The sequence below is a fragment of the Fukomys damarensis genome, unplaced genomic scaffold, assembly GCF_012274545.1.
Source record: "Fukomys damarensis isolate Sample0158 unplaced genomic scaffold, DMR_v1.0_HiC HiC_scaffold_17, whole genome shotgun sequence".
NCBI classification, from domain to species: Eukaryota; Metazoa; Chordata; class Mammalia; order Rodentia; family Bathyergidae; genus Fukomys; species Fukomys damarensis.
Genome location: NW_022900929.1, coordinates 54,542,823 through 54,564,989, shown reverse-complemented (window position 1 = coordinate 54,564,989; position 22,167 = coordinate 54,542,823). Strand labels below are relative to the sequence as shown.

Genomic DNA, 22,167 nt, shown 5'->3' with positions numbered 1-22,167 from the left:
ATATATGGGATAGAAAGAGTTATGGCCAACCCTTCCTGCTTTGGTACCTTCTGCCCACCATGAACTGTTTTTCCTCTTCAATGCCCGTCTGCTATGCCACTCTGCCTTGGAGTCAGGTGCTTAGGAACTGAAGCCTTTAAGACTGTGAGCCAAATAAACCTTTCCTCTCTTAACTTGTTGGTGTTGGGTATTTTGTGTCAGCAACAAGAAAAGTAACTAAAACACTATGTCATTCTCTTTCATGATTGATACAAGACTTGCAGGAACATTCATTGTCTGCCACATTTGAAATGTCCTATTCCAGACCACCTGGAACAATGCCTATAAGTCCCCAGTCATTGCCCTAAACCTTCAATCTCTGCTGATTCCAGGAAAAGCAGAGCCCTGCAGATCACCCCCATGATGACGTCATCTATTCCCCACCCCCAAGCAAGAGCAATCACCTCACAAGAAGTAGATTGCTGAGGTACAATAGAAAAACTAAAGATATAATTTTTAAACTGTACTTTTAAGAAAAGCTGCAACTTCAGGACATAAAAGTTGTCTAGAGCAAAGTGAATCAGCTATTGATTACAACAGACACTAAGCAACAAGAGAAGCAATTTATTATATTTTGCTTCCTTTTTTTGTTGTTGTTTTGTTGTAGTTGTACCTATGTTTCTGTGCTAGATCAAATACATGATCCTAATTATAGGGTAACACAGAACAGCCAGTTACCGAACCCTTACTACAAGAGCCAGACATCACACCAGCACTGTTACATATACAATATCTCTATACTTCACAAAAGCTTTGTAACATAGCTGTTATTTTTATTATTACACATTTCTACTGATGAAGAATTTGAGCTCTGTAAGGTCAAGTACCTTGGCCAATTCACATATTTAATGAGTGAAGAGATGGGATGCACATATTCAAAACCCATGCTTTTTCTACCCAAAATATCTAAATATTGCTAACTATGTATCAGAATTACCTGAGGAGCTTATTAGAAAAACTGATGATCAAATCCCAGACCTAAAAATACCAATTCCCTGAGATTCTGAATTATTTAACAAGCTCTCAAGTGACTCTTATGCAGCAAGCTGGCACTGGTCCTAGGAGTAGCATTTAAAAACCACTATACTACCTCCAACCACCTCCTCCACTTTCCATTAGGTATAGTCATTGGAAAATGTAGTTATAAAGTCTCAGGGATCAAACTTTAGATTCAAGTTAAGAGAGTAAGGATACAATTCAACTTTAGGTTGGGAAATTCATTTTAGTAAATGGCATTAACATCTTGTCATTTACCAGCAAAACCTGGGAGTCATCTTCAATACTTCCCTCCCTTGTAATCTCTCTCCTAAATCAGTATCTTCCTTGACCTTTTTACTACTAGCCAGAGGACATCATCATCTGTGCATACTGTTGATTGCTATCAACACTAATCACTACCTCCACTCCCTCCTTTTCATATACACAGTTCACCTCCACTATAAAGATTAAACACTTGCCCAGCCTCCCTTATAGCTAAAATATGGTCATGAATTGTTCACTAGTACAAAACTTTCTAAGGTATCTCAATGACCACAGGACAAAATTCAAACCCCTTTATATTCAATATGTATCTAACATATCTTTCACCATGTATTAAAAGTTAAAATCAAAAGGGATTAAAACAGAAACAATCTGCTAGCAGATAAAATAGATAAAACTCTTGAAGTCATAGCATAAGCAAGGACATTCTCAACAGAACCCCAACTGCATAGGAAATAGTATCAAGAATCAACAAATAGAATCATATCAAATTTATAAGGCTTCTGAACACTCAGTGTAAATAAGATTCAAAATGTATAATAGATAATGTGAAATAGGAAGAAAAGGTCCAAAGGGGAAGGAGAAGTGAGAGGGGTAGGGAAAGGAAAGAGGGAAAAGAATAAATATGATAGGAAAAAATGGAAACAAAGTCTTTGTAAATAGCAAGGGGTAGAGGGGTTGAAGGGAGGACAGGAGAATGGGGGGGATAAGAACCAAGATATATTATGCACAGGTATGAATCCTCAATAATTAATGTCAGCATACTGTATACTTAAAATGTACCAATAAAATTAATGAATGAAAAAAGACACAATAAAAAAAATGGGCAACTGAAATGAATATACTTCACAGAAGAAGTACAAATGGCCACAAAATACATAAAGAAATGTTTGAACTTTAGGTCAAATCGCTGGCCATTAGAGAAAGGCAAATTAAAACAACACCTAGAAACAGTGGTCATCATGAAGAACTCAAATAATAACAAATGCTGGAGAGGGTGCAGGGAAAGAAGAAGACTTCAGTTAAAACAGAAATTTCATTTGACCCAGCTATTCCCTTTCTAATATCTTCCAGAAAAAAAAGTTAGACATCATATTGCAGTGATACATGCATACCCATGTTTATAGCAGCACAATTCAAAACATTTAAATCTTGAAAGCAGGCTATATGTCCATTAACAGATGAATAGACAAAGCAAATGTGGTATTTACACACAAGTGGAGTACCACTCTGCCAAAAAAGGATACACATGAGTCATTTGTAGGAAAATAGATGCACTTTGAGGCTATAATTTAAGAGAAATAAATCAGACACATGAGTTTAAATACAGCAGGGTTTCTCTTACATGAGACATGCAAATTATAAATAAAGACCAAAATAAAAAATAAATAAGAAGTAGGAAGATAGATTTTTCTCAGATGGGAAGGAGATCAAGAGATGGAGGAAAGGGTTAAGGAAAGAGGCTGAAAAATAATTGAGATGTTTTATGCATATTTACCAACACCACACAAGGAAAGTAAACATTATCTACTGCAAACATGTACTAATAAAAATAAAAACAAATTAACTGTTAGTTGGTAAATGAGAATCACACACAATAAAAAGCCTTATACAATGTTTGCACACGTGTATATACCAATTCATCCCTACTCTAGTGATTAAAATGACTTCTAAACTTCTGTGTCAGCCAATAAATTTCCCAGCTTAATTTCATTTCATTTTAGTTCAATAAAAACAGTTGGGACTACCACAGGTTCTCAGAATGTTAGATTCCCCACCCCACCTGAGAACCGAACATCACTGCTGCTTTGGAAAAGCATTCCATGTGAATATACTTTAAGTGTGAGGAACTAGACTTGGGAAGTTGATCGGGATTGTGTCCATTTTTTATTAAGAAACAGGGAACAGAGCCAGGGATTTAGCTCAGTGGCACCTCATCTGTCTCACAAGCAGAAGGTCCTGAGTTTGATCCCCAGTACCCAAAAAAAAAAGACTGGGAACAGCAATTTAAACACAATAATGAAATGAGGGTGCAGACTTCCTAACACTCAAGACGCTGACTTTGACAACTCATGTTTGTAAATTTGTAATCTTGTAATGGGGAAAGTATGTATAAAGATGTTTTAACATGTATGTCATTTTTCAATAAATCTCAATGGATTAAAGGCAGAAAAATAAATAAATACATAATAAAAAAGTAGGGAACTGCAAATCAAAGCCATGAGATACTACTTCATACCCAAAAGGAGGAATATAATAAAAGAAAAAATATCAGTGATGATATGGATAAACAAAAATCTTCATACACTGCTACTGGAATATTAATGGTACAGCCATATTAGAAACATCTGGCAGTTTCTCATACATTTAAACATAGAATCTCTATATTACCCAGCAATTCTACTGGTAAGAGAATTAAAATACATGTCTACACAAACAGCTGTGCACAAATGTTCACAGCAGCATTATCCATAATAGCCAGGGCCAGGGATTTGGCTCAGTGGTTCCGGCACCTGCTTTGTAAGCTCAAGGGCCCGAGTTCGATCCCCACTACCAAAATAATAATAATAATAATAGCCAAAAAGTGGAAATAATCAAATGCCAATCCATTTATGAAATGAATAATATGTGGTATATCTATACAACAGACCATTATTCAGTAATAAAAAAGAAATGAAGTTCAAAATACACAGTACTGTCTACAGCCATACTACCCTGAACACGCCTGATCTCATCTGAAATACATAGTACTCCTCCCTTTTCTGTGGTTTCACTTACTGTAGTTACAATTACCCATGGTAAACTGCAGTCCAAAAATAAATAATGGAAAAGTCCAGAAATAATCAATTCATAAGTTTAAAACTACACACCGTATGAATAGCATGATGAGATCTCACATCATTCTACTTCACCACTACCTACTCCCCTGGGACTTTAAATCATCACTCTGTCCAACACATCCATGCTACCCACCCAACCTACTTACTTCACAGCTGTCTTGGTTATTCAATCCACTGTTGCTGCATCACAGTGCTTACATTCAAGTAACTTTTACTTTAATTAATAATGACCTCAAAACACAAGAGTAGTGATACTGGCAATACACATATGCCAAAGAAAACCTATCAGGTACCTCCTTTAGGTGAAAAAGTTAAAGTTCTTGACCTAAAGAAAGAAAAAATCATACGCTAGAGTTGCTAAGACCTACAATAAGAATAAATAGTCTATCCTTGAAATTGTGAAAGAAAAAGAAATTCATGCTAGTTTTGCTATTAAATTTCAAACTATAAAATTTACAGCAATCATTTGACAAGTGCTTAGTTAAGATGGAAATGTTCTTAAATTATAGGATTTTGGACTATCTCCAGTTTAAGGTATCCCATTCAGGGGTCTTGTAACATATCATCTGAGAACAAAGACAGACTATTATACCATAACATTGATGAACCTTGAAAACATTATACAAACTAAAAAAAAAAATCACAAAAGACCATATATTATATGATTCTTATGATGGACTGAATGGTCTGTCTTTCCTCATTCTAATGTTGAAATCTTAACCTCTAATGTGAAAGCAGGAGTAGGTAGGAGGTGGAGTCTTTAAAAAGTCTAGAAAAATCTTGGCCATGAAGATGGAGGCCTTATAAATGGGAGTAGAGATTAAAAAAAAAAAAAAAAAAGTTCACTCTTTCCATCATGTTGTAATACAAGAAAGCAATGTTCAAACTAGGAAGCAGGTTTCTTAACCAGTCACCAGATATACCAGCCCTCTGATCTTGAACTTCCCTGCCTCCAAAACTGTAAGAAATAGATTTTTGCTATCTAAGCTGCTAAGTCTATGGCAATTTCCTACAGCAGCCCAACCTAATAAAATTTCAAGTATATGAAATGAAAACAGGCAAATCTTTAAAAAGAAAAAGCAAATTAGTGGCTGCCTACAGGTGGGGTACACCAGAAAATTAAGAGATAACAGCTAAGGGAGGTGGGGCTTCTTTTTAAGTGTAATGAAAATGCTCTAATACTGATGGTGATGGAGGCAAAACTGACAAAATGCTAAAAGCCACTGAATTATACCCTTCAAAAAGATGAATTGTATATGTGAATTATATCCCAATAAAGCTATTCATTTTTTAACAAAACATTTGTTGGTATATTTGATATATACATAATGATAACATCTATCATAAAAACTTGTAGGACTCAACTCAATAACAACAATTAGCATGGGTTAGGCAAAAATATAGGTTACTTATTAGTAGGTAAAACAGTGTATGCTGAAAAGTATCTTGCTTTTCCATGTTTTTATTTGTTTTGTTGAGATAGGATCTCGCCATGTAGTTTGGGCTGATCCTAAACTGTAGGCCAAGCTGGCCTCGAACTTAACAGCTATCCTCTTGCCTCAGCCTCCCAAGTACTGGGATTACAAATTTGTTATTCTATCTTGACCAAAAGACAACTCAAAAAGTTCAACATATTTGTGAATTTTCATAAGCCAGTGAAGTTTTGCATATTGAACTTGAAAAGATGTGTATTATTTTACAAATGCATTAAGAAAAATGTACTTTACTGACCTCACCTCAGTTGTAGTCAATAAACCTGAAATGGAGGTCATCCTTGACCCCTCTTCTCCTTTTTAATTTCCAACCCATAAGCCAGACCTACCAATTTTACCTCCAGTTCCATATCTAGTCAGTGCCATTTCCAGTGCCAACATCCCAATCCAATATATCATCATGCTCGTCTCCTTACTTTTAATACCCAGAATTGGTTTCTGATATCCACTATAATAGTCCCCAGTGCCATCCTACATACAAAAGCAAAATAATTTTTAAACAAGTCTGATCTTATTGCCTTTAGGATAAACTCCAAATTCCAAAATTCTTGACATGGTCTCCAAGGCCTTCCTCTTACGCTGACTGCCAATTCACTGGTATTTTTGGTACCTCCACCTCCCCATATGTACTCCTTATACTTGGAGTTTTCTGGCACAAAAGTTCTAACTCTCCAAGAGCTTTCATTCCAATGGAGAGTGGGTCATTGAAGATGAATAAAAATAAATTACAAGAACTGGGGCAATAGTAATTATTACCATTTTTAAAAAATGTGATACGATAAGGAGTAATGGTAGCTGTGGGAAGACAGATGTAATTAACATTATTCCCTAAGAGACCTCTTTCAGCCCTCAAATGAGGATCAGTCTCTTGTTATATGTTCTGACAAAAAGAATTTCTCCTTTGCCGCACTTAGCACAGACATAAATAAGTCGAACTGTCTTCTTCACCATCCTATCAAAAATTCCTACCAGTGTCTAACATATAGCAGGTAATTAATAAACGCACATTAAAAGAATGGCTGGAGTTCTCTAGTTTCACTACTAAATCATAAAACCACAGATTCTGTGATGCAAGAACCTACCCAAATCTGCCAAAATCAAAATCAACAGTCATCAGTACAAACAAGAAAGGTATGTGCCCATCCCCATTCCGGGAGCCTCAGTAATACCCTCTGCCATCTTTCATTTACTACTGCCTATGTCATGACTCCTGCAGTGCTTCATAAGACACGCGCTTAAGTAACAGCTGGCTTCCATCTTCCCTGTCTAATCATGAATAAAAATAAAACCTCATTTATATTATCACAATCATTTCCATAGCAAATATAAAAATGTCAGAGCTAACTTAAAGACTATTAGAAAAAGTAGCTGTCTTGCAGGGGATTTTGTCAGAGGCAGATGTTAGTTTACCCCAATTCCATTTATAGGATTTGTTTCCAAGCAAGTCTATTCTTTCATGACTTCATTTCCTCCTCTAGACACCCTAGATTCTCAAATTTTCCTTTCCCTTTGATTAATTATAACATCCTTTAGCAACATTAAACCAATCCCTTTTTTCCTACACTACAGAAATAACTTCTACCAGACTACTTCTGCAAAGATGTGATACTCAGAAAGTGTATTACTTATAATGAGGAAACCGTTTTCAAAGAACTAAGATTCACCAGTTCCATGGAGTGATTATTGTAAAGAAAAAACTGGGAACTAATCAAGCTGAGCAGCTCTCATTACAGGGAAAGAGAAAAACAAACAATAGTAAGATTTGCCTCTTAAGCACTTGGTCAAATGCTTATGAAAAAGTGTCTAGGGAAATTCTACTCCAGTATTGTTGCTAACATCTCTCCTGTTCCAAATATCCTCTCCACCCCCACCTCACCCCATCAAAGTGGTCTGATACTTCTTTTGAAACTTAATCCTTTCAAAAAGAAAAGAAACCAGTAGTTTCACTAAAAAGCCTCTTTGCTGTTAAAGAAAAAAAAACAAGTACACAAATTTTCCCCTAATGTCCTTTCCCTGGATAGGTGCCACCCTTAGTCAGGCACAGCTGGTGTTTCCTCACTGAAATACTCCATTCACAAACAAGCCTCCTCTATTAATTTTCAGGTTGTCCCTACCATGATAAAACTTTTTATTTATTCTGTGTAGCTTTTGAAATAATTATTCTAGTCATTATCTTGACACAAATTTTTAAAATTCCTTGTAGAAGTTCTAAAAGAACAAAGCTTTTTAAATGTACTTTTAAAATGGTTAAAATCATCATTTTAAGCCGAAGAAAGCAAAAGAATTGCCTCACACTGTAACAAGCAACCACTTGAAGCAATTGTGTTATATCAATTAGAACATTAAAAGCCAATGTCAATTCTTATATATTAATAATTACTTGGAATATATGCATTCCTTTACCACAACCTTAAAATGTACAAATAGTTAAAAGATCGTTTTCTCAAATCTAACATCCCTTCATAGGTGCTCTTACTCAGTTTCCTGGCCTTAAATGCCACCTACGCTCTGATGACAACCAAATTTAATCTCCACCCCCAGTCCACAGAGTGCTGGACTTACTCAACATATTTACTCAGAAGTCTATTGGGCATTCAAAACTTAACATGTATAAAAGAGAAGTGACTTTAACTCCCAATTTCTCCTTCAGAAGTCTTCTCTATCTTGGGAAATATTACTACTACTCATACATTTGCTGAAACCAAAACCAAAGAACCAAAACAGAAATTAAACTCTGACATATGCTACAACATGGATGAACTCTGAACTTTCAGCTAAGTGAAATAAGCCAGACAAAAAGGGACAAATATTGTATGATTCCATTTGTTTAAGGTACCTGGACTAGTTAGATTCATAGAGAAAGAAAACAGATTGATGGTTACCAGGACCTAAGGATAATGGGCAAAGGGGACATCTTTACTGAATACTGTGTGCAAACTGATGGGATGGTGAAAAAGTTCTGGGCATGATAATGGTGTTGGTTGTACACCTATGTACTTAATGACAATGAACTGTACTTTAAAAATGGTTAACTGATCAAACATATATGCATGTTTATAAATATATAATTTTTGTTTTTGGTACTGGAAATCTAACCCAGGGCCTTTGCAAGTCCTCCTGATTCTATCTTCAAAATATTTTTGGAATCTAAGAACTTGCCACTACCTCCACCACCACAGTTGAAGCTATCATATTTAGCCTCTATTCTTGCATTAACCATTAGCTGTCTTCATTCTTATTTCCTTATAGTCTATTCTCTATATCACAGCCTTTTAAGGAGAAAATCAGACCATATCACTTACCCTGGTCAAAACTCCACTACTCCATATTCAGAAAATTCCAAATTTCTACTCTGGCTTACAAGGCTCTCCATAACATGCACCTGCCTACTTCTCTGCCAGTCACACTAATCTAATAATCTATTAAAACAATCTAAGTTGATTCTACCTTAGGGTTTTTGTTCTTGCTGGAGCCCAGTTTCTCTGTTTAGTCAGATCTTTGCTCAAACATTATTTCTTTGAAAGCCCATGACAGACAAACCTAACAAAAAGAGTATCTCCTATCACTTTCTATTTCCTTAAAATGCTTTCTTATTTTATAAGTCTTATTACTACCTAAAAATGCATATATCACACCTCTTCCATAGACTGTAAACTCCTTAAAGACACAAACTTTTACCATTACATCTGTACAATCTATCAAGTGTCTACCACATGGTAGGTACTCCATAAATTCTTAAACAAATAGAATTATCCTTATTTGTAGTACCACAAAATTTTATTCCCTCGATTTTTATTTCATACAAGTAGACCTTACTGGAGATTAAAAGAAAGTATGTTATTTTGAAGCAATCAAGAGGAAGCTTCAATCATCCAACTACTCATTTTGCTTTCTGAGTCAGGCTCAAACCTCAAAAATGGAAAAAGCCCAGCCAGGTGTGGTGGTGCACACTTGTAATCCCAGCAGTTTGGGAGGCTGAGGCTGGAGAATTACAAGCTCAAGTGTCACCTGTGCAACTTAGTGAAGCCCTGTCTGTAAATAAATAAATAAATAAATAAGGCTGGTCATGTACTTCAGTGCAAAGAGCCTGGGTTCAATCCCTAGTACCACCAAAATAAACAAATAAAAGGAACAAACCTTTTATAATGTAATTGGTCTAGCATACAATATGTACCTCTTCTATCACTGTGAATTTCACCTCAATTTTTACAGTTAACTAATTGAAAAACACTCCTTCATCAGACCAAGTAACTTTCCTGAGTTACTGCTCAGTTTCACCAGTTCTCCACTAAAAAAAAAAATTTCCCACAAAAAAAAAAAAAAAAAAAAAAAAAATGGGAGGAACTATCAAAGTATAGACTTCTAGAGATAACCAAAAATATAAAGGCTTCCCTATTTTAGCTACAGACTGGTCATTTCAGAGGATGGGCTATTAGATACCTATAAAATTTGAATATTTAATTGCCATAATTGCTCACAAATGCTTTTAACTTTTATGTCCCTGACAGCATCACTTAAACCACATTTCACTTGGCAGTGGTATGAGAAAATAAGAGCCATGTCTTAATTTCTATAACGAGTCTCTCTATGTCACTAGGCACATAAATGGAAATTAAACATTTGTTATTCTGTTGCATATATATAAGCACAGAGACCAACAGATAAAAATCAAAAACCAATGAAATTATGCCCATCTACAATGATAATTTCATTAATGTTTCTTGGCCAGGATACTCTTCAGCTGCACAGAATGTTTTAAATAGCCTAATAGAAACATGATACAATATACTATTCTCCCTTAAGAAGCTGTATTTTTAATCATTTTTAAATAAAATGTTTATATGAAGAATAGGTTTGGACATGTTGGTCATCTTTTATCTAAGCCACCCAAATGGCCCAAAGACACCACTAGCAACTTGATCAGTTTCCATGGTGACTAGTAAAGAAGCCCGTAACACTTTAAATAACATTCCAATACAAATTTGAGAGCAAAGCTGTTCCTGGGCTTGCAGAAGCTTTATGCTTCCTCTTCTATTCACAGGAAAAATCGAAATAGAGAACAACCTTATCTCCATGCAGGGGATCTAGACTGCCTTCAAAGACTACCTGAGTACATTCCTCTGTAATTCAAGAATGTTACATTGTTTAAGAGCCATAGGCAGCAATCCAACTTGTCATTTATTGCTTGCAGAAAATCTTAGCTTGTTATCTGCCCTGACAGTAATGAAATAATTCTTTAAAGCAACAGTATGATAGAGTTCTTCCAGCTAGCTGAAAAATGGTTGTACTTTATCATTCCCAGAAGTAGAACAGGCTGCCTGCTTTCTTCAAGCAGCCATTTAAGATTTTTACAGAAGTACAAAAGAAGACATATGTCCTTTAGAAAGACAAGCTTACTGAAGAAGCTTCTAAAGAATAATAGCTACAAGAACTATTTAAAATAGCAATCCATTTTTTTGTAAAAATTGGTTGATGTGGTTAATTTGGCAAAGCATTTGACAGATGAAGGAGGAAGCAAGAACATGATGAGGTTAAAACTTATAATTATTTTGTCTTATTACACCAACAATAAATAAAAGCTCTTTAAAAGTGTTTTCCCTTTCATCTGAACACTCAATGACACATTTCTGTACAGTGGTACTGACCCCAGCCCTTTCACACAGTACAACTGCCAAAAGTGAACTATCACACACATTCCTGACCAGAAAGAAACAAGTTGGAATGAAATCTGTCACGTTAAATGTTTCACAGCCAAAATTAAAGCTTTCAAATGCCACAACCAAAAAAATACTGTTCAGACTTCAATTTTATTCTCATAGCCTTTAATCTTATCAAAGCTTGTTTTAAATACTTGACCAATTCTCTAAATTTTCTAGCACTTAAGAATAACATTTTAAACACTTTTTAAATTTTGCTCTATATGCTTTAAGTGAAATAGAAACACTGAAGCACAAGATGTATATTCTCTTTTTTAAAAGCTTCTCTAAGTATAATTTTCCTAAAGCAAAAAAATTATTCCTTGGTAATTTCATAAACATTTGAGAAAACGCAGTAGTTAATCCAAACCTTTGCAAAATTCCACCAAAGTGTAACCTGTTTTCAATCACTTCAGAAAAATTCACTAAATACTTAACAATAGGACAATCAACAGTATCAGAGGATTTAAGAAGCAGGCTCTGATCTCATGGAAGTCATGGTGATTCTAATGGCAGGAGATCAACATCTAAACCAAAAGAGGAGGAAGTAACATCTGAAGCCATGAAGAAGGCTTCACAGAGGAAGTGACTGACCGTAATGTTAGAAGTGAAAAATAAGAGAAGCTGGCAAAAGTGGGGGGAAGACAATGCAAAAGAGCAGTACCAAGCAAAGTCAAGTACATAGCAGAAAATTGGGTAAAACCAACCTCTGCAAACAAAGTTGAGCAATTTGGGCAGAGACCCGTATACAGTATGAACTTTTCTACAAACAACATGAGGAATCATTAATTCAAGGTACAACGGATTAACCAACCAAAAGGTCATGAAAAACTCAAATCAAATTTGATAAAATTCTTATTTAGGATCACAATAATGAAAAAAAGGAAATATTTCTCAAATTTAAAAAATCAATGTGCAGTAACAGAAGTAGAGTGAGATGGAAGAGATTAAAGACAAGGACAATGTCAAGGTTTCAAGTTTTTTGACACTCCTATCAGAAGTGAAGTCTATGTCCCCTCCCTTTGAATCTGGGAAGGTACGTAACTACTTGCACCAAGAATATAGCCTGACAAAGACGGCTAGGTCACAAAAAGCCACACAATTACCTCATTATTTACTAAAACTCAAACTCTTAGCATTCTTAGCCACTAATAAGAAGTTCAATAACACTGAGACTACTGTGAGAAAGTCCATGCAGCATGAGCAGCCATGTAAAGATACGCCAATCAACAATCCCACCTGAATTCAGCCTTCCAGGCACTCCAGGCCAGGTACAAAGCATGTGAGTAAGGAGCTTCCAGATAACACCAGCCCCTCACCATATGAGGATTCCCAACTGAAGTCCCAAACACTGCACAAGTCATCCCTGCTGCTCATTCCAAATTTCTGTCCCCACAGAATCTATAAGAATAATAAAAACATTGTGACTTTACATGATTAAATTTAAAGTGGTCTGCTACATATCAAACAATGACTGAAACAGATGGTAATCACATTTAAGTGAATTATTAAGGAATATAAGAATAAGAAATTTTGCAGAAGAAAAAAATTATGCTAGTTCCACATTGATCATTTAATACATTTCTACTGGCTTGACACAATGGAGGTACATGCATAATTGTTCTGGCAGCTTGTACCATTGGTGATACAAATTGATCTAATCACTTTTATTGGTCTTTTTACTAATAAAATAAAAAGTCTAAAGCGGACCAAATCGAGTTAGATGCTTAAATTTGAATAATTGTTGCCCAACTATAAATATTAATAATATTGGGCCGGGGATTTAGCTCAGTTGTTCGGTGGGCTGCCTTGCAAGCGCAAGGACCCGAGTTCAATCCCCGGTATCAAAAAAAAAAATTAATAATATTCACACTAACTTTAAAATTATAATAATCAGTAAGTGCATTCATTTCATTTTTAAATTTGTATTTATATTCATAGTTTATTAATAATTCTCTTAAATATTAAATGAAGATACAACCATTGTGGAAACAATATGGAGGTACCTCAAAAAACTAGGACTAGAGCTCCCATTTCACCCAGCTATCCCTCTGCTGGGCATCTTTCCAAAAGAATTAAAGGAATTCTACCACACTGATATATGTGTACCCATGTTTATAGAGGCAGAGTTTGTAATAGCTAAAACTTGGAAACAGCCCAATTGCTCATCAACTGGAGACTGGATAAAGACATGGTTTCTCTATAAAATAGAGTACTACTCAGCCAGAAAGAATGAGAAACTAGAGTCATTTATAGGATAATGATGCATATTATAGAATAATGATGCATATAGGATAATGGATGCATACTCTTAAGTGAAATAAACAGGGCGCACATATGTAAATACTGAATAGTTTCCCTGGTGTGAAAAACTAAAAGTGTAAATAAGGTTCAAATTGTATAATTGATAATGTGAAATAGGAAGAAAAAGCCTAAAGGACTAAGAGAAGTGGGAAAGGTAGGAGAAAGGAAAGAAGGGAAAAGACAAAATAGGTGAAAAGGAAAAAATGGAAACAAAATCTTTGTAAATAGGGGAGGGTGGAGGAGGTGAAGGGAGGGCAGGAGTATAGGGAAATAATAAGAACCAAGATACATTATGTGAAGGTACAAGATCCCAATGATGAATGTAACTGTACTATATACCTAAAAAGTACCAATAAACTCAATGAAAAAAATCTTAATGGAAATCTTACAAATACCCCACTGCTTGTGTATATAATATGCATTTACAACTGCTGTACCACAAATTAGTATTTTTATACCATTACAGTTACAATTTGTATACCACTATATAATAATGGTATAAAATGTACCTGTATTATACTTTTTATACTATTTGCATGTTTTCCTTAGGGAACTGTAATATGATGACATCTAGTTTGCTAAGTTAATGCCTTTTTTTTTTAATTACTATAATCAAAGACTCCCCGAGAAGGGTACAACCATCCCATTAGATAATCATACATGTACCACAGGTAATTCAAGCCAGTGGAAATGACTAAATTCTAATCAGAGCCATCTGGTGGCAAGACATACAAACAATGGCCCTGTCATGAACATGTTAAACCTGACATATCTGTAAAATGTCAAATAGAGATATTAAGTAAGCTCCTGAAAAGGAGGATCTGGAATTTTAAAAGGAGGCAAAGGCTGAAAAAGCAATACACAAAGAGAGGATGTGTGAGGGAGAAAAGTAAGAAGATACAGGAATAAAGTAATATGAAAATTCTTTTGCAGGGGGGTTTTGAGAGAGGGGTCTCTCTATGTAGTTGAGACTGACCTGGAACTCACTATGTAGCCCAGGCTGGTCTCGAACTCACAGTGATCCTCCTGCCTCAGCCTCCCGAGTGCTGGGATTACAAGGCATGTGCCACCACGCCCGGCTGGAACAGATTAATTTAATATGTAATCCCTTTATAACACTGGTATTAATGAAAAATCCCCAAATGAGGGGGCAGAGGACAAAAAGGGACATAAAAGAAAAATTAAGATGTGCTATATACATGTACCAATTCTCTATGGTGAACGTAATTATTATGCAATACAAATATGTGCTAATGAAATTTTTAAAAATGTTTTAAAGGCCCAAACTTATGAACTGGAGTTAAGTGGCTATACATAAAGATTTCTCAAATATAACTGTGACAAAAAGTTTCATCTATATTAGTTCAAATTCCTATGATAATATTTCATAAATAAAAATATACAGAAACTGGTGTTTGCAGTACTATAATAACTATATGAGTAGCTCTTACTAATATTAACATTAATTATGTGCCAGACACCATGTATATGCATTAGCTCCTTTAGCACTCACAACAACTTTATAAGGTAGAAGAGGTAAAAGTCAGTTTTCAAAAGGCAGAACCAGAATCATGTCCACTGCTGTCTAACAGCAAAGAGCTGGATTATTAACTTCCACATCCACATATTTTAATAAATAATAGTATTAGTAGTAATACAGAATATGTTCTGTTCCAAGATTATTGAACTTTTCAACTTGCTACCCTTTCTTTCCAAAACAATGTGTATGATACTTATCATTTGTGATACTCATCACACCTGGAATCACCTAATGACAAATACTGAGGAACCACTGTATTTTGAGATAGACATCAATGGAAAAAAATAGTTTAAAAAATACAAACTCTTTGAAATAATACTGCTTCCTTTTCCAATTTTAAATTCAACTAAAATTCTAGTTAATGATTCATTCTCACATATAAATTACTTAAAATTAGTTTTGCTAAAGTTAAGTAAAATACATATCAACTTTTATTTTGATATATTATTTACAAAAAATAATATTTAGCTATCGATACTAAAAATGTATTTATGCCTTTACCATGGGTCAGCCATTGTGCTGAGTACTTCACATATATTATCCCATTTAAATTTTAATTATTTCATTTCCCTGGGAGAAAAAAAAAGCATAATTAACATTGAACAGAGGACACCTTATCCAATACTTGGAATTGGATATATATTATATATATATATATATATTTTGGATGTGTGTGTGTGTGCATGTGTCTATGTGAACACACTGTTCCACAGTCATTACCAACACATTTCAAGACTAGGCACTGAGAAAAAAAAAATGGAACAACACTAACATCACTGTCCCTGAAAGGTTCACAGACTGGCAGAGGAGATAAGTAAACAAACTCTTGATTTATCCGAGGATGGGAAGGAACTACATCACTTTCATAGGACAAAGAAGAGTTATAAGGAAGAAGAGTATATACTTCTTAAGTATCAGACAAGATTCCTATTTTTATCTTTTCTTTATGGTCATTAGTTTTGGGAGCCACTCAAGTTTCTGCTCCACAATCAGCTGCTGGTGAAAACTGTTTAGTTTTGGTTTTAGAAAAACAGCTTGCCAAATCTGCTGTGTTTCACATGGCAGACTCACCTCTCTCAGAAAATGTGACATTGTTATAGATAAACCTCAGTGTTCCCCCTCTGGAGGAGGTGGAGCTGCCTACCTGTGTGGGGAGGCCCCCACACAGTCCTGCTTTAATTCTCGATTGTTTCTTCATCTTCTGTTGCCCCACGTTGGGCACCAGTTGCCATGGCCTTGTCATGGCAAGGGTCTGGGGCCTGAGCTGGAGGACATAAGATGAAGAAAACAAAAGAATTAATGTGGAACCAGGTAGGGCCTCCCTGCATGTTGAGCAGAGAAGAAGACCACAGCTTGTGTGTCACTTTATTTAAGGCATGAGGAGGGGAAGTCGAAACAAGGAGATGGGACCAGGTGTCCTTGGTAATTTGTTGTTCTAATACATTCTAGGACTAGCTGACTGATAAGGTTGGTGAGAAAAGGGACATGCAAGCTTGCTGTTCCTAGGACCATATCAACTAGGACTACAAGTCACAGGCTATTTTGACAGGGTAAATGGGGCACAAAGGGAGAAAAGTCATGAAGTGCAGGAGTCTGGTAGATGCCTCCTGATCATAGCTGGATCCTGAGCCCACTTCCAACATCCGCTGATTTGAAAAATTCCTGAAAATTTAACAACTGGTTTTCAAAAGCCAGGATAAGCCAACTGAGGCACAGCACACATCTCTAAATTCCTACAGTACTACCCATCTGCGTTCCCAAATAAAAGTACAAAAGTCAAAGAAAAAGCAGGGAAGGGCCAGGGATTTAGCTCAGTGGTTCCGCCGCCTGCCTCGCAAGTACAAGGATCCGAGTTCGATCTCCAGTACCAAAAAAAAAAAAAAGGAAAAGCAGGGAAAAATCACACTCCATATTCCAATAAGCCTATGACTTCAAGCCACACAATGGCCTTCTATTGAACTGGATGTATAGTCTAACCCAGAATTCCTTTTGCCTCTGCCAGTAATATTTAAATATTACTAATTATGTACCCCAGTTAAAAATGTATATAAATATTTGAGCATATTTCCTCAATGTTAATATATTTATAAATTACATTAGCATTAGTTGTACTAATAATGTAAAAACTATAAAGCATACACAAAAAATTAATAAAAACAGAAAACTTTTCTCCCATACCCCAATCGATTGTCTTATATACCCTTCTGTGGTTTACATAACCTACTTTACAGATTACTAAGTCCAATATTAAAAATAAAGGCCTGATCCCAAGCATCATCACAAAAACAAGTAGACAACTATCTTCCTGAATCTATTTCACCTAGACCATGATGGTGAACCTTTTAAAGCTTTCCACGATACAAACAGCCCGTTGCAACGTACATGCTGTAAAACTGCCCTATACCTAAAACCTTATCTTCTTAGATCTTCCTACTGCAGTGCTGAAAAACAGGCACCAACCCACTAAAAAAGTGGGAATAAAGAGTTTGCAAAGTCTTCAGCAAAGCTAGCTCAAGAAGTAGCAGGTCAGAGATATTCTTCTATAGGAGCTCCATGAATAATTAAGACGCCATGGTAATGAATTACTAGAGAGGCTTCAAAGACACCACTCTGCAGCTTTTACCACTTAAAACAACACACCATTGTATCATGCCTCAGTAACTGTCCATGGACCTAAACCATCTGCATCCTCTCAGCAAACAGAAGGTTAGGAGGAACCATGAGCTTCCTCCAAAGTCCAAACATGTCCTCTAAGTAGGTATAATATTAATAAAATCTTAAGTTGGGAAATACAGAGCAAAAGGTTCTGCCAGATTCATATAATCAGGTAGAACAGATACAGCTCTTCTTTTCTACATGCAGGCAGTCTTGTGGCAGATCATATTTCAAAAAACTTATTTAAGCCAAACATGCTGCTCCCTAATCAGAAAAACTATTAATCAAGTATATAAGCTATGTTAAATTTCTCTTTCTTAAGTATATATAAATTTATTACAGAGGACATGAAAGTCTCCAAGCATGAAATACTATGTCATATTAGCTTGGAATTATCAAAATATGCTGCTCATATTTTTGGGCTTTCTTCATAATTTCTGCACTAACTTTGGTACAAAAAGTCAAAACATAAAAATAAAACAACACCATCAGTATCATAAAACACTAAAGATCTTCCTAAGGGAGATTTAACAAATTTGTTTTAAAGTACTTCAAAGAGACCAAATGCTTTGTGAAGAAGTAGTCAGGGATAGTCTTACTGTTTTGTTGTCAATTTTCTTGTCATATACACATGCGTTAAAGATCAAGCTATCCTCATCCCTCCCTGAAAGAAACAGAAGAAATTTCCTAAACTAGTACCTTATCAAAACTAGCAACATTTAACATAAATGAATCAACCCTTTTTAACCATTTTTTTAATCTTTCAATACCTTAGCACACACTTACCTCACATTGTCTATAAGTCAATGCATTGGCTGAAATGATAACCAAATTAGGATAGACCCATACCTGAAAATTTATCTACCTTCCTATCTACTGAATTTTCCCTGTTCCCTTCCTTCCATAAGGAAGATGGAAACCCTTCTCCAAATTAGTCCTAATTTAAAAAAAAAATCACTGGTTCTTAACATATCACTGACTCTTATCTCAGTAAGGTTGCCTAATCATATGTGTATATCTTTTTTCTTCCAAATTCCACTGAAATGACAAGTGAAAAAAAGTAGTTTAAAACTACACCATAACTGCTCCAGAAAACAAAAAAAAGGGGGCTACTAACAGATTAGAAGTTTCAAAGAACTCTAAGGCTGTGGATGTGGTTCAGTGGTAGAGCACTGTCCAGCACACACCAGATCTGGGGCTCCATCCCCAACACTCAAAAGAAATTCTAGATTCACAGTCTCAAACTTTAACATCAAATCACCGATAGAGCTGGTTAAAATACAGAGTACAGGGCTGCACCTCCAAAGTTTACAGGTCTAGGATAGGGTTCCAGTTATGTGTCACAAGTTTCCAGGCGCTGCTAATTCTGCAGTAAGAGCACCACATTATGAGAACCACCATATTAAACAAACAAAGCTCAGTAAAAACAGTTTTTAGTAATTCTAACTAGCATCTTTGAAGAGATTCATTTTTGAGAGATAAGTGGAAGATAACAGTTCTGGAAAATTAGAAAAATATATAGTTTCCAAATTAAAAATTAATTTTTAAGAAGAGCCAAACAACTAAAATCAATATAGCAATGTGAAAAAGTCTAAGACATCTTGCAAATCACAGCAAAGACAAAGAGAGAGAAAATATGAGAGAAAACGTACCAAGTATAAAAGGTTAATATCTACCTAATAGGATTCTGGAAAAAGAACAAACACATCATCAAAAATAATCAATAACAGAAGTTTTTACTCAGTTGAAAAAGACTCAGCCTGGATAGTGCAAGAGCCATTTCCAAGCAAATAAACGCTTTACAGCTAACAACTAAGCACATATTTGTGAGTATTTTAAACTTAGAAGACAGTCAGACATGGTGACACTCATCTGTAATCCTACCCACTTCAGAGGCTGTGGCAGAAAGACTGTGAGTTTAAGGTCGACCTAGGCAACATAATAAAACCCTATTAACAAAATAAAAGAAAAAGAAAAAAATAAACCTTAAAAGTTTTGAGAAAACAAAATATATATTACAAAGGAATCTGCAGACTATTTTTCATTAACATGTAGAAGAAAATTGTACATTGTCTTTAAAATTCAAACAGAAAATTATTTTGAGGCTAGAATTACATTTCTGGCTAGACTATTATATTTGAACATCTTTGGAATTAAAGAACTAGGAAATTTAACAAAAAAAGAACTAAGAAATTTTACTTCCTACACATATTAGTTTTCTACGTCTTTTGTTAGAAATTACCACACAATTCTATGGGATGCAAAGCAAATAATATATGGTCATTTAAATGCATCATCATTATCCTTAAATGAAACAAGTACTAATAGCAGCACTTTCAGTTCCTTAAAGACATGCAACTTATAGCTTCTGACAAAGTAAATGAAAAACAATATGCTCTTTATCACTGCTTTAAAAATATTTTAATGCATTAATATTTCTATTAACACCTACCGAATCATTTGCTGCCAGGGCAAGTGCAAGGTTTACTGAAAAAAAAAAAAGTAACTAAATTTAGTTAACTTTCCATTAAAATTATTATACCTTTTAATATTTTTAGTGTAATAATTAAAGCATAGAAATTTTTCATACAACTCCCTTACTTGTAAAGAACAAGAACTCAGAGAGAATGCAAAGACAAAAAATAAACTAATTACAAAATTGTAACATTATTAATGGACTATTTAAAATCTTAATTTTGAGGCAAGTTTATAACAGTTATATTGCAAAATTAGTTTATTCTAAGTAATCATAGACTATGCAAAAGGACCCAAACCCTGAATTGGGTAAATGTACTTCAATTTTTCAAAAACAGGAGGAAGCAGATTCTAGAATAGGGTTCTAGAACTAGGAGTCCCTAAACTTTAAAAACATCAGACAGATGGCAGGCCCTCAGGAAAGAAAGCAAAAATGTGTAGGACATGGCATGAATTCATTAAGAACAAAGCACCAATCATCTTTTTAAAATAATATAAACAGTATCTATCAAATAGTAATAGATAAGGAGTATATCACAAATGCAATATTTGATAAATCTTAATTTCTTCTAAACATCTGAGATATTCTTCCATAATTCTCTTCAACTTAAAATGGGAGGAAAAAGAGCTACTAATATTCTATACTTGGGATCTATACCTAATTGTACTATATGAGTGTTATACTTGGTTTCAAGTCAACACAAAATATTTTCAATGACATTCACATAATTTGGTTCATAGAATAGTCAGAAATAAAAACTCAAAATTTTAAAAATCTTGCCAGTCTAGAACTAGGCCAGAATTGACAAAATGAAATATATTAAAGATAATCATTTTTTAATCAATAGCAAAAAAAAAATCGCTTGGGTACTGAATTAACCTAGCCATTCCTAATAACTGAAAATTCAATGAGATAAGTGTAAGATATGAGTGCTTTATGACAATACAAGTCAAAGAACAGTTTGCAGTTATGAAATGAGTGAGTTTTGCAGACCTAATGTACAATATGTTGAAATTCACTGAGAGTAATCTTAAGCAGTCTTACCATACATAAAAACACAAAAAGGTAAGTGAAAGTGATGGATGTTTTTGTTTTGGTTTGGGTTTTTCCCAATACTAGTATTAAACCCACAACCTTTCTCATGCTAGGCAAGCACTCAATTACTGAGCTAAATACCCAGCCTGAGATGATGGATACATTAATTAGCTTAATTGTGGAAATCATTTCACAACATATATCAAAACATCAAATCCCACACCTTGAATATGCACAGTATTTGCCAATATACTGAAAAAAGCTGAAAATCAATTCAATTTACTGATAAGTAGGAGTATACAAAGTTTCTTTTATATTTATAATTACTAGCATAATTTTTTCAGAAATTAAAAGTTTCTTTTGAAATTTTTGGAAATAACTAGACAGTTAACTCTTTCATTTCTGGTGGCATGTCTTGTTTTGAAAGTACCATTTTAAAGACAAACCTATAATCAATAAAAAGGGCGACCAAAAAAATTATCTCTTCAGAGTACATGTATATAGTTCTAAAAGTTATAGTATTAAAACAATGTTAAGTCTCTCATGCATTTTCAAATATTAGTTCTATGTGGACTATAGAAATGGTGAAAACTGTATTATGGTTAAATGAAAAAAGTCATAATAATCTCATCACAAATACCTAGCTATATGCCCACTGGTAAAGACTGGAAAAAAACAGAAATAATTTAGTATTAATGTTAGTAGATATTTTAAAAATAACAACGATCACCGGGCGTGGTGGTGCACACCTGTATTCCCAGCACTTGGGAGGCTGAGGCAGGAGGATCACTGTGAGTTCGACAGCAGCCTGGACTACATAGTGAGTTCC

The 22,167-nt window shown here is 34.8% G+C and overlaps 1 protein-coding gene across 7 annotated transcripts in view; it reads right to left on the bottom strand.

The window, feature by feature from the left end:
* The window catches only part of Nubpl (nucleotide binding protein like), a 332,275-nt gene that overhangs the window by 220,303 nt on the left and 89,805 nt on the right, over positions 1 to 22,167 (bottom strand). For 5 of the 7 annotated variants that reach the window (XM_010633575.3, XM_033765123.1, XM_010633573.3 and 2 more), the window contains one exon: positions 20,280 to 20,314. The exons of 1 other annotated variant lie outside the window; for it this stretch is intronic. In XM_010633575.3, the coding sequence (XP_010631877.1) occupies positions 20,280 to 20,314 (35 nt within the window). Of the gene's footprint in view, positions 1 to 18,426; positions 18,492 to 20,279; positions 20,315 to 22,167 lie in introns of those variants that run through there. One more of the 7 variants, XM_033765124.1, reaches the window with a different exon arrangement.